We start from the raw sequence: 14,316 nt of genomic DNA, 5'->3' as shown, positions 1-14,316 counted from the left end.
AGAGAGTGAAGTGACTCACCTGAGGTCTCCTGGGAGGTTCAGGTGGTATTGGAGAGCCTAGGTCTCTGTCCTCTTCCCACTGTGCCACCTGGTTTTACAGGTCTCTCTACAGAGGCCTCATCTACAGAATAAGTCATCCTGACTAGCACAGGGTAGACCTAGTTGGTAAATGATCAAGGTGCACAGTACAGGTATATGGATACATGGGTGGCATATGATACACTCTGTTGACGGAAAACATTGAAAATGTCTATGGTCAACTAATCTATGACAAAGGAGGCAAGGATATACAATGGAGAAAAGACAGTCTCTTCAATAGGTGGTGCTGGGAAAACTGGACAGCTACACGTAAAAGAATGAAATTAGAACACTCCCTAACACCATACACAAAAATAAACTCAAAGTGGATTAGAGACCTAAATGTAAGACCGGGCACTATAAAACTCTTAGAGGGAAACATAGGAAGAACACTCTTTGACATAAATCACAGCAAGATATTTTTTGATCCATCTCCTAGAGTAATGGAAATAAAAACAAACAAATGGGAACTCATGAAACTTAAAAGCTTTTGCACAGCAAAGGAAACCATAAACAAGACGAAAAGACAACCCTCAGAATGGGAGAAAATATTTGCAAACGAATCAACGGACAAAGGATTAATGTCCAAAATATATAAACATCTCATGCAGCTCAATATTAAGAAAACAAACAACCCAATCCAAAATGGGCAGAAGACCTAAATAGACATTTCTCCAAAGAAGACATACAGATGGCCAAGAGGCACATGAAAAGCTGCTCAACATCACTAATTATTAGAGAAATGCAAGTCAAAACTACAATGAGGTATCACCTCACACCAGTCAAAATGGTCATCACCAAAAATCTACAAACAATAAATGCTGGAGAGGGTGTGGAGAAAAGGGAACCCTCTTGCACTGTTGGTGGGAATGTAAATTGATACAGCCACTATGGAGAACAGTATGGAGGTTACTTAAAAAACTAAAAATAGAATTAACATATGACCCAGCAATCCCACTACTGGGCATATACCCAGAGAAAACCATAATTCAAAAAGACACACGCACCCCAATGTTCATTGCAGCACTATTTACAATAGCCAGGTCATGGAAGCAACCTAAATGCCCATCGACAGATGAATGGATAAAGAAGTTGTGGTACATATATACAATGGAATATTACTCAGCCATAAAAGGGAATGAAATTGGGTCATTTGTAGAGACGTGGATGAATCTAGAGACCGTCATACAGAGTGAAGTAAGTCAGAAAGAGAAAAACAAATATCGTATATTAACGCATATATGTGGAACCTAGAAAATGGTACAGATGAACCTGTTTGCAGAGCAGAAATTGAGACACAGAAGTAGAGAAAAAACATATGGACACCAAGGGGGGAAAGCGGCAGGGGGATGGGGGTGGGGATGTGATGAATTGGGAGATTGGGATTGACATACATACACTGATGTGTATCAAATGGATAACTAATAAGAACCTACTGTATAAAAAAAATTTTAAAAAAAAAAGGAAAGAAAATGTCTAGTACTTAACAACTGTAATGATGCAGTTTTGGGGTGCAAATGTCTGAGGGTTACCGAAGGGAGAAACAGTGACTTGCAGCTGGCTTAGCTTTCTTCCATTCTCCACCGTGATGTACCCTGTGTAAAGAAAGTATAAATAGTAAAGGCCATCAGGGCCTGTGGGAGCTAGAATGAGATGCCTGGCCAAGTTCTTCACGGCTTCAGAGGGACCAGCCATTTTGACTTTACAGTTAGCTCTGATTATGTACCAGCTGTTTGCAGAACTTCTGTAAAATACGACTAGAAATGGGATGACTTAACACCTTTGGAATATTTGCCTCTTCATCTGTCACAGAGCGTGGCAGAGAGAAAGTCATTTGCAAAGGTCCAACAACTAGAATTCCTGAAAGCAAATCTTGTTCTGCTCTGGGCCCCATGGAGGAAGCACGCCATCAGTCCAAGATGGGGTAACTTTGGGGAAGCGAAATAAGAACTAGGAGAGTGAGCGTGCCACATTGGTTAAATATAATTGAGAATGTTTTTGTGAGGTCACAGAGCGATCATTGTGCCATTTGGACTTTCAGTTTGTTCTTGGATTCTTTTAACAGTGTTTTTATTTTAAAACTTCCTTTAAAAGAAACACCTCCCCCTTTTTGATAATTAACAATTTACATGGGAGAGGAGAAAATATTTTTGTTATTTTTTTCTGCTTACTTGCTAAAAGTGATAGTGAACGAATTTCTCAGTTCTTTTGGATAGGCCAGTTCTTGTATTTATTTTTCTGTATTGCTGAATAATAAAATCAAGTTGCACAAAACCCCATTTACTGTAATATATATACATACACACATATGCAATAGGTTTTTAGGAAGACACATAAAAAATTTAAAAAAAATTAAATGTTAGCCTGTGTGGGTGAGGGGGAATTGTACTTTGTGCTTCATATCTTTCTGTACTATTTTGATTTTTTGCTATAAGCATGCATTTTTTTTGAATAATTTTTAAAACTTCTGATTTCCAAGATAGCTTTTCCTCACCTCACCTACCTTTGCAGGTGTTCTCTGAGCAGCCTCAGGACTCCGCGGTATTTCTGCCACTAATACAGGGTCAATGCTGTTGGGCCTTTTCCCCCCGTCATGTGTCCAGTGACTTTGGTCACGTTTGTCCCGCTCCCACTCTCTGTTTCTCACAGGCCATAGCGTTCGGGACCCTTGGAAATGACGTGGTCTGCTTTCCTCTCTCACGGGCATGGTACCCGAGGCCCCCGTCGCGCTTCCCTGCCTGTTTGAAATCTCAGCTGGGCTGTCTTGCTTTCGTGATGAGCTCAGAAAGGCTGATGTGGGATGCCTTACCTCCTCACAGATCTGACATCCCTGCGCTTCCCCGAGGGCTAGCATGGTCTGCCGATTTGCACCTGAGTACTGGAAGAGTCCCCTGATTCTGAAACACCCAGACCTCATGGCTTAAGGTCCCTTGGTCCAGGATGCTCAAGGGGCACCTCTGGTGGTGGCCCCAGCACATGAGGGAGACGTGCCAGTGCCATTGTGGATGGCCTCGCCTCCATCTTGACACTTTTCAGCATGTGTTACCTGGGGCTCATTAGGAAATCTAAACTGTGACACTTAAGGTGATGTTTTCTTTGTAAGATTCCTGCAGCCTCGGAGATAAGTGACTAAAATGAAGACAATAATGCTTCAGTCTCTGGAGAGCTGAGGGAAAGCACAACCTTGGGACTGAGCGGCTGTGACGGTGAACCTGGCTTCACCAGGGACTAGGCCGTCGGAAGGGAAAATCCCCGCGGTCTCACTGGCGGCTCTTAACCATCCTGAGGGAAAGGAACGGCGGGACACGGTTAATGACGCCGTCTCTTGTGTGTATTCCTCGCTTTCTGGGCCCTTTGCTGACTCTCCCCCCCATTCTGCCTGCAGGTTGTGGAAAGGAGGAGGACACCAGCCGAAATCAGAGAAGAGTTTGAGCGGCTGCAGAGAGAAAGGGAAGAGAGGCGGCTGCAGCAGCGAACCAACCCCAAGGTGAGCCGGGCCAGTTCTGGAGGGAAGGGTTGCAAGGCTTGTTTACCAGACAGCAGATCTAGAATAATCAGTGCTGGTGGCCTTTTATCGTAATAACATACAGAATCGGGTGGAACAGCATTTTGCTTGCTGTGTCTCAAGAGTAGGATCTGCCTGGAAAGCTATCAGCAGAGCTGCTGGCGATGAGCCGGAGTGAAGGCAAAACCAACCCCCTGGTTTTCCCAGAAGCCAGGAGACTTCTTGAGCAGAAACGCAGGCTAGCTGTCTGAGACCTTTCCCTGTAATCCTGCTGCCCAAGCCCTTGACACGTGAAAATCAATCAGAGGTCTGTGTCAGGAAAGGACAGCCACCTACCCACGCATTGAGGCAACGGGATTCCTTGCGGACCAGTTACGAGACAGAGAGCCAGAGAACGCAGAGGGCTGGGGGTGTTTCCAGACTGCGTGAAGTGAGGGGCGTGCTTTCACCACCCCAGGACGACGGTGCCGTGAATAGCAGTCGCCAGGCTGTTTCCACAGCAACAGGGTGACCACCTTTAACCATCAGTCAAGCCCCCGATGAAGTTGGAGTCGTGTACCCCAGGGACACACCTGAGTCTGAAGGTTACTTTTCAGTCCTGTATGATCTCCTTTTGCTTGGATGTGTTGGGGAGACAAATTGTTCTGCGTGCATGCCACGGTCCTGTGGCAAAAGGAGAGCTCGGTCAGTTTGAGGTGCCTGTCATGCTGAAGGGCTAACTGCTCGTGGCCCGGTGTTCCCGTTCCGCGGTGTTTAACGAAGGGCGCAGCATCCAGACGCTGTCATCGCTGCCGGGATAGCCCGGCAGGCAGCTGAAAATCTTCTAAGGAAAAAGAACCAATGCTAGGTTCCAACTGGGAAGCATGATGTTATGAGCTTCCGATCAAATACGTTCTGGAAAGTGGAGTTTTCTAAGACCCCTACCGCACTTAAAGGTCCAGATACTCAGAAGACTCCCATCTCTTTGAATCCTACATTTCAAAGTATACTTGTAAACGCCAACGCCTCTACTTCCCTCCTGCCGTCCCCTTTAGTGGAGGACAGCTTCAGGAATGTAGTTAACTTTGGGTCAGTGGAGGTAGAGACTTGAAACACCGGTTGAACCAAGTCAGGGGGTGTGAGATGCTGAGAGAGCTGAAAATCTTCAAGGGGCCCTGAAGTGCGCTAACGGGTTCCCTTCTCGGGTATCCCAGCCAGTGCACTGGAGGAGGTCTGCGTACAGGTCAGCCTTGGCATGTGGGGCTCAGGGTCGGGGAGCCGGGGTGGGAGCCTGGCAGGGGCAGTCTGAGGCTGTGCTGTCTTTGATTTGCTGGCTGAAGTTTTGCTGCATTCGGAACAATGAGGGGGAAAGACGGCATCACAGTAGCCTGAGCCTCTGTGTCTCGTGATAAAATTGGCCATCTGCGTGTGCGCGGTGATTGCTTACTGGGATCGTATGGAAATGTGTCTCCAGGCCATGTTTCTGTGAAATGAGGGAGCACAGCTGTGACCATTTCACACATGCCTATAAGATACTGTATGATTCCCAATACTTTGCTACTTCTAGAAAGTGCTGCCAAAGAAATAAGACATTTTCTAACCAGAAATACTGAGTGAAAACCAGATGCCGGCTCTGTGGCATTTTGAGGAGAGGTTTAGCTGGATCTTTTATTCCACTTCTGAGTGTTTTTGCTTTGCAAGATGAGCAGAAAGATTTAGAATGTTCTCATCCTAAGACGAAAGCGGTGATCTCTTTTAAGAAGACCACAGGGAGGTCTTCCCTGGTGGCGCAGTGGTTAAGAATCCACCTGCCAATGCAGCAGACATGGGTTCAAGCCCTGGTCCAGGAAGATCCCACAGTCTGCGGAGCAACGAAGCCCGTGTGCCACAACTACTGAGCCTGCACTCTAGAGCTCGTGGGCCACAACTACTGAGCCCACGTGCCTAGAGCCTGTGCTGTGCAACAAGAGAAGCCATCGCAGTGAGAAGCCCACACACCACAACAAAGAGTAGCCCCCGCTCGCCGCAACTAGAGAAAGCCCGCGCGCAGCAACGAAGACCCAACGCGGCCATAAATAAATAAAAAGTTAATTAATTAATTTTTTAAAAAAGAAGAAGACCACAGGGAGAAGGACACCTTTGATGACCTTGGGGCTTGGTACGGCCTGTCACCCAGACCTGCACTGAGGATCACAGCTTGTAGAGGATGGACAGACTGTGTGACGTTCGTGGTGCTGCTGTCTGAAACTTGCATGGGTATTTTTCCATTTTCACCAATAGGAGTTCATTGGGTAGGAATTTTCCAGGAGGAGTGTGTACCAAGAACAGACAAAAAGGTCGAGTGGGGAAACCCGTAGGTTGGAAATACTGGCTCTGACACAGCGATACAGGACGCAGAGCTCACCCTTTGACCTATGTGCAGTTTTCTCATTTGGAAAATGAGGACACGTCCCCTAACCACCACGCCAAGTTGTTAAATGATTGAAAAAGTATGAAATAGACGTTAATTTATCAGAGAAAGACAAGCCTGCTATGTAAGTGCAAAGTGGTACGTGCACCAAGGTGAGGTTAAGAACTAAACTTTGCTTCAGCATCTCATTCGGCACCGTGTGGGAAACACTCGGCTTGGTTGGGTAGCTCATTGCCCCTGGTGGCTGGCTGGGTTTGGGTGGGGACTGTTAGTTGGGTTCTGGAAATGGCTCTCTGCTGATACCATCCACCTGCTCCTGTGGCCGAGGCCCAGTGGCTTCAGTGTGGCCAGTCACCTGTGAGTCTTGGCTTGCGTGAAGGTGCCCTGGACAGCACTGCGGGGCCGGAAGGAGTGAGTGCCGTGCCCAGCTCCAGTGTGTATCCCCTTTCCCTCACCACCCTCCAGCCAACAGGGCACGCGGGCTCCACGTATGCTGGGGGCAGCGTGGGAGAACCTTGCACTTGGCGTCGAGAGCTCTGGCTTCGGATTCCACCCCCAGCCCCAGTTCTGCATCCCGGGTCCAGCCACTTCTCCAGTCTTAGCTCAGTTTCTCCCTGTGTGAAATGAGAGGTTTGCCATGAGGCCCAGTGCTTGGGGTCACATCCTCAGACCCCAGAGTCCTTAGCTTAATTGCTTCTGTTTTCTGTCTTTAGGGCCACGTGGGAATAAATTCCTCTGTCTGTATTTCCTGCTGGAAAACACCAAGCTCAGGTTGCTGGGGCCCTGGGGCCTCCAGGGCCCTGCACATTGAGCCGGCGTGTGGGTGAGGGGAGTTTATGACCCGACAGATGATGAGGTTCGTCTGCATCTCAAGGGCTGTGTGTGACTGGAGTCTTGACTGGACGCCCCTGGCCTTCCTCCCTGCGTCTTGAAGACCCCTGTTTTACTTGCATAATCCACCTCTATTTCTTGCCTTTTAGAGACTTAAGATCATACGATAGGCTCGTTCTGTGCCGTGTTCACACCATACTGATTATTGTCATTCCTTTCTTTTGTTAATACCCATATATCTTCTCTCTCTGTGGACAGCAGCCAGTTTGGGAATCGGACTTTTCACTGCCTTCCTAATGAGCTTGTCCAGACCCCATAGGAAGCAAGGGCATTAAGTCAAGGATTGTTTAGGGGGCTTCATTGTCTGACTCTGAGAGTATCAACTCGTTTCTTTTGGACGCTGTTACATAAGAGTTTCTTGGAGATTGTTACTGTATTCCCTGGACCATTCATTTTCCTTTCTCCTTCTGCTGTTACAGAGGTTGACATAAACTCCCCAGTAAGACCTTCTTTCTGGTTTTAGAAAGGCCATCTTATCAGTGGTTCCTATAATAGCTGAAAAACAAAATTTAGCTTTATCAGGAAAAAAATGTTAAATAATATATCAAGGAAGACATGTAACCATAATCCCAAAAAGATGTAAAGATGTAGGAGTACATCTTTACATAAAGATGTATGAGTACAGGGCTTCCCTGGTGGTGCAGTGGTTAAGAATCCGCCTGCCAGTGCAGGGGACACGGGTTCAAGCCCTGGTCCGGGAAGATCCCACATGCTGCGGAGCAACTAAGCCCATGCGCCACAACTACTGAACCTGCGCTCTAGAGCCCGCGAGCCACAGCTACTGAAGCCCACACACCTAGAGCCTGTGCTCCGCAACAAGAGAAGCCACCGCAACGAGAAGCCCGCGCACCTCAACAAAGAGTAGCCCCCACTCGGCGCAACTAGAGAAAGCGCACGCACAGCAATGAAGACCCAACACAGCCGTAAATAAACAGAAAGGTAGATAGGTAAATTTATTTTTTTTAAAAAAGATGTATGAGTACATTACTCAATTATTATTAAAGGATTTTTTAAAAAGGTTTGTTTTGGTTGCCATGGCTAATGATCATAGCCGTCGGAATGAGCCCGTGGTTACGGCTTCAGGCGGTTCCGTGGAGGTGATTCTGATGTCATAAACTGAATCATCTGGGCTGACCGGGTAATCGTGCAGAAGAAAAGTTGTTGGAACCCATATGTTTGTCATGCTCAGTGGCAGAAAGGGGCTGCTATTGAAATTGAAGAAGTTGGACGTTGTCCCTTAAGGAGGGGGGACCAAGTCTGGGAAAGCGCTGAGCTAGAAAGCAGGTCTTTGGAGGAGAGGAGGGAGGTGGCCGACTGTGGCGAGGCATAGAGGAAGCTACCTGAGTGGGTCACAGCTGCACCTGCATCCTGCCGGCATGACCACTTGCATAAGCAGGGTGTCAGGGTAAAGTCCATGGGGCAGAGGTCTGGGGCGGGGGGAGTGGCTGGGACCGAATCGCTCTTAGAAGCCCTGGTAAATTTGAGTTGGCTTCTCCGTAACAGTGGAGAGTACAGGCTCCAACTTCGATCTCAGACAAAACGGTCCCGTGGAGACAGTCTCACAAGAGCCACCACGGGTTCATCGGCTATAAAAAGGGCAAATTTCACCTCGCCTCTTACTGTGATAGCCTCTTCCGGTGGAATTTTCAATTAGTAAATAGCTACTATCGAGACTGCATTTGACAGAAATTTCTCACATTATCCTTGTGGCCAGATAAAGAAATATAAACACAAAAATATTCAGAATGAACTACCATATGACCCAGCAATCCCACCCCTGGGCATATACCCAGAGAAAACCATAATTCCAAAAGATACATGCACTCCAATGTTCATTGCAGCACTATTTACAATAGCCAGGACATGGAAACAACCTGAATGTCCATCAATAGAGGAATGGGTAAAGAAGATGTGGTACATATATACAATGGAATATTACTCAGCCATAAGAAGGAATGAAATTGTGCCATTTGCAGAGATGTGGATGGACGTAGAGACTGTCATACAGAGTGAAGCAAGTCAGAAAGAGAAAAATATCATAGTAACGCATATATGTGAGATCTAGAAAAATGGTTATGAGCTCCTTCTGGAATCTATTTGCAAAGCAGAAACAGAGGCATATGCACTCTAGAGCCCGTGAGCCACGACTACTGAGCCCGTGTGCCACAGCTACTGAAACCCGTGTGCCTAGAGCCCATGCTCTGCAATAAGAAAAAACACCACAATGAGAAACCCGCACACCACAAGAAGAGTAGCCCCCACTCGCCACAACTAGAGATAGCCCGCGTGCAGCAACGAAGACCCAGCGTAGCCAAAAAGAAATATAAATGAATGAATGAATTAATCTTTAAAAATAGAGGCATAGACGTAGAGAAGAAACATATGGACATCAAGGGGGGATGGGGGATGGGATGAATTGGGAGATTGGGATTGACATATATACACTGTTGATACTATGTATAAAATAGATAACTAACGAGAACCAATTGTATAGCACAGGGAACTCTCCTTGATGGTCTGTGGTGACCTAGATGGGAAGGAAATCCAAAAAGGAGAGGAGATATGTATACCTAGAGCTGATTCACTTTGCTGTACAGCAGAAACTAACACAACATTGTAAAGCAAGTGTACTCCAATAAAAACTTTTTTTTTAATTAAAATAAATAAAAATATTCAGGATGGAACATTCCTGGCCGAATGAACAACTGATTCTACTCAGAGGGTTGATTAAGATATCGTTTCCAACCTGGTGACAAGCTTCTCATTGTGGGAGAAAGGCTCTAACTTGACACACTCAGAATTTCTGGGAATGATGTCAGTGAGGATGTGTGTGTCACATTCACAGGTGACCCAAGGTGGAAGGACAAAGCCAAGATTCTAGAAGATCCCGGTAAACTAGAGTGGAAGGGATAAATGTGCTGGCTGAGAGAAGGGGAGACAGGGAAATGATGGTCTTTAATTGACTCCCTGGCTTAAGATCAGCAACAAGGAACAGAGCCGACAGCGGGAAGATGATTTGGGTTTGGTATAAGGAACATTGAACAAGGCAGCCTGCTGGGGATTAATGAAGACTGCACTTTTATCCACACAGTGTGCCAGTGGGCTGGGTGGGGTATATAATGAAGATAAAAATATTGGGTTGACCAAAAAGTTCGTTTGGTGTTCTGTAAGATGGCTCTAGTAGCGCTTAGTTGTCTTTAACTTCATTCCAAACAATTTTGTTAGACTGTATTGTGACCACTGTCATGTCATAGCATGAATTTTTTAAAAAATGTATCAAAATGGATGAAGTTTTAGGGAGCCATTTTAATATTTAAAACAGCAACATTTTCAGCATATTATGCTTTATTATTTCAAGAAAGGTAAAAACACAACTGAAATGCAAAAAAAGAAAATTTGTGCAGTGTATGGAGAAGGTGCTGTGACTGACCAGATGTGTCATAAGTGGTTTGCGAAGTTCTGCGCTGGAGATTTCGCGCTGGACAGCGCTCCACGGTCGCTAGACCAGTTGAAGTTGATAGCGATCAAATCGAGACATTAATTGAGAAGAATCAATGTTACACCACGTGAGAGATAGCCGACATACTCAAAATATCCCAGTCAAGCGTTGAAAATCATTGGCACCAGCTTGGTTATGTTAATTGTTTTGATGTTTGGGTTCCACGTAAGTTAAGCGAAAAAAACCTTGATTGTATTTCCGCATGCGATTCTCTACTAAAACGTAACGAAAACATTGCATTTTTAAAACAAATTGTGACAGGCGGTGAAAAGTGGATACTGTGCAATAATGTGGAACAGAAGAAGAGATCACGGGGCAAGCGAAATGGACCACCACCAACCACACCAAAGGCTGGTCTTCATCCAAAGAAGGTGGTGATGTGTATATGGTGGGACTGGAAGGGAGTCCTCTTATTATGAGCTCCTTCTGGAAAGCCGAACGATTAATTCCGACAAGCACTGCTCCCAATTAGACCAACTGAAAGCAGCACTTGACAAAAAGCATCCGGAATTAGTCAACAGAAAATGTATAATCTTCCATCAGGATAATGCAAGACTGCATGTTTCTTTGATGACCAGGCAGAAAAGCTTGGCTGGAAAGTTCCAATTTCTCTGTCGTATTCACCAGACATTGCACGTTCAGATTTCCATTTATTTTCGGATTTCCATTTATTTTGGTCTTTACAAAATTCCCTAGAAGACTGTAAAAGGCACCTGGAACACTTCTTTGCTCAAAAAGATTAAAAGTTTTGGGGAGATGGAATTATGAAGTTGCCTGAAAAATGGCAGAAGGTGGTGGAACAGAACGGTGAATACGTTGTTCAATAACGTTCTTGGTGAAAATGAAAAATGTGTCTTATTTTTACTTAAAAACCGAAGGAACTTTTTGGTCAACCCAGTAAGTTATCCAGGCTGTTCACAGAGCCGGTGTGGGAGTGGATCCCGAGCCGGCAGGTAGTGCTCCCGTCTCGGCATGAGTTCCTCTGGGTCAGGAGTGGCTGAGCCTTTGATGCAGATGCCATCTGATGGCCTCTAGGAAAGGGCTGGGCCTCATCTCTCCAACTCCAGGCCCAGCCTGTGGGCGATGGTGTCATTTGGTTATGTTGGGCCCTCCTGATCAAGGAACATCTGAGACTTATGGGCACAAGAGGTCTATTAGGTTTTGGGGGGTTTTTTTAAATAATTTTAAAAGTTTTTTTTAAACTTTTTTTTTTTTTTTGGCTGCGTTGGGGCTTCATTGGTGCGCGCGCGCTTTCTCCAGTTGCGGCAGTTGGGGGCTACTCTTCGTTGAGATGCGCGGGCTTCTCGTTGCCGTGGCTTCTCTTGTGGCAGAGCACAGGCTCTAGGCACTCAGGCTTCAGTAGTTGTGGCATGCGGGCTTAGTTGCTCCGCGGCATGTGGGATCTTCCCGGACCAGGGGTCAAATCCGTGTCCCCTGCATTGGCAGGCGGATTCATAACCACTGCACCACCAGGGAAGTCCTCTACTAGTTTTTAAATATGCATATCAGACCTTTGTGAGATATTAATCATTTTTAAGTAGCCCCTAGTTTCGAAGTCTAAAGTATGGCAATTTTTTTTTCGTGTGTGTGTGTATCTAAATAATATGTGTAAGTAGGTTAGAAAGTCAGATAGTTACTAGGCTTATTTTTTTTTTTATGTTGCCCCCACCTTGTGGGTTCCTGACTCCTGTTCCTCACTCCTCCCTTCTGAGCTCTTTTCTCTGACATTTCCTACTACGTCTAAGTTGCATATTTACTCTGTTCTGTTTTTTTCAGTTTCAGTAATTATCTGTTGACCTCTTGCCAGAAAAGATAAGGATATAGTTCTCCCAAACAACACGTTTGTTTCAGTTCATCCAGTGTAATTATAACACCCTTTAGGGTTAAATGAATATTCACGGTACGAATACTCAGTTGAGCCTGATAGTATACTATGACTACCTGACTTCTCTTAACATGCTTTTTACTCCATGGTGTTAGTAGTTGTCCCATTTGGTTCCTTTGATTAGTTTCCTATAAATCTGTCAGACACCTTGTGTGTTCTGTCTCTCTCCTTTTGCTCCTGGTAGCAGCCCTCTGTAGCTCTCCTCCATCATCCCCCATCCCAGTCCAGACTAGACTCTGCTTTCTAGGCCTGCCGTCCAGCTGTGACCTCAGGACTTTCCTCGCCAACTTCCTAGGACTGCCTTTGTGTTCATTCATTCAACAAATTGGCCTTGAGTGCCGGCCGAGAGAGGCACTGTTAGACACTCGGCAGAGCAGCCCCTTCCCTCGTGGAGTTTGGGTTCCCTCCAACCCTTTCCTTGGTTGGCTCCCACACCTTCCCCTTTTTGGTTTATCTCTTTGTGGAGGAAGCACATTCTCCAGTTGCTCCTTTACACAACATGCCTAAAAGTCTAATTTCTTTTCCGTTTCATTCCCATTCGAGTGTCTTTAAAAAAAAAAGATAATTTATATATAATTGTATTTATGTATGTAATTATATATACATACATACATAGAAAAGATATGTGTAATATTATAAACTATAACATAGTAATAAACGCCTCGTACCCACTGCCTGACCCAAAAACAAGAATATTGCCCATAACTTGCATTCACTTCCACATCTCTCTCCTTTTCCATCTCCCTGCCGGAAGGAAACACGATCCGAAAGGGTCCAATATGTGAATAAAAGGAATGTGTCAATAGAAAGAAAGGGAGGACGAATATAAAAGAAATAATATGAGAAATTTCCCAGAATTGAACGACTCAACTTTCCAGGTGGGAAGGGTCCACTCTGCTCCCAGCACAAGCAAGAAACTCACACGGTCCTCATTCTGTTGCTTTTTAAATTTTGTTACAAATTGGATGTTTGCTTAAGCAATATACTGTTTCATTTTTATTGTTTTTGAGCTTCGTAAAAATGGTGCCATGCTATAGGCATTCTTTTGGGACTTGCTTTCTCCCCGTCACTCATACTCTTCCAAAATTGTGTACGTTTCATGAAGCTGTGGCTTACTCGTTTTCATTGCTGGGTACCACGGCTTATCCGTTCTCCTGCTGGTGGAGATTTCAGTTGTTTCCAGGTTTTTGCTGTTATGAACGTTGCTGCTGTGAACATTCCTGTGCATGTTTCCTGGTGCACATGTGCAAGACTGTCTCTTAAGTGTGTGTGCGTGCATGTGTTTGCACATACGCACGTACACCCATATACCACACATACCTAGATGTGAAATTTATGGGTCACAATATATGCAGATGTTGCCATATTATTTCCCAGAGGTAAAACATTGACTTTGCATAACTCAAAATCAAGTTTATACTTGATGCTAAAAGTACTATAAAGCATATATCTTTATACTCTTTGTGATATATATGTGTGTGTAGATAGATACACTTGTAAAGTGTGTGTATCTGTAACTTAATATTTGGTTATTTCTCTATATTTAATAATAGGTATTGCTTATTTTTGTCTATTTAGGCCTAAAAATTGGCAGTTTTATATAATTTGACTGGATATTAAATTCCGGTTTGGAAATCATTTTTCCTCCGAGGCCTCAGAAGACCTTGTTCCAAGGCTTCTAGCTTACAGGGTTGCTGTTGAGAAGACTAGTTCTAATTCCTTATTCTTGTGTGTGATGTTCTTTTCCCCCTTTGATAACCCTTAGGGTCTTTCTCTCTGGGTTTTCATGACGGAGAATCTCGGGGTGACTTTCTCACTTGTGCTGGTAGTTATAGCAGACCCTCCCACCTGGAAAATTGAGTGGTCTTCAGTTCGGAGACATTTTCTAGTATTTTTTTTCCCCTCCTTTCTCTCTTTCCAGATTCCTTTTATTCACATATTGGATCCTTTGGACTAATAATTTCATCTTCTTTTTTCTCCATCTCCATTTTGCATATTTTTCATTTAGTTCTACTTTTTTGGAGATTTTTTTCCCTAGATTATTTTCCAGCCTTTCTATTTAAGGAATA

The 14,316-nt window shown here is 44.9% G+C and overlaps 1 protein-coding gene across 1 annotated transcript in view; it reads left to right on the top strand.

Annotated features, from left to right (window-relative positions):
• The window catches only part of DNAJC11 (DnaJ heat shock protein family (Hsp40) member C11), a 69,240-nt gene that overhangs the window by 31,447 nt on the left and 23,477 nt on the right, over positions 1–14,316 (top strand). The window contains exon 4 of the mRNA XM_065878103.1: positions 3,464–3,565. Within this exon, the coding sequence (XP_065734175.1) occupies positions 3,464–3,565 (102 nt within the window). The remainder of the gene's footprint in view (positions 1–3,463; positions 3,566–14,316) is intronic.

Source organism: Phocoena phocoena, chromosome 1 (genome assembly GCF_963924675.1).
Source record: "Phocoena phocoena chromosome 1, mPhoPho1.1, whole genome shotgun sequence".
NCBI lineage: Eukaryota > Metazoa > Chordata > Mammalia > Artiodactyla > Phocoenidae > Phocoena > Phocoena phocoena.
Note: the sequence above shows the minus strand (reverse complement) of the source record. Positions and strands in the feature narration are given on the sequence as shown.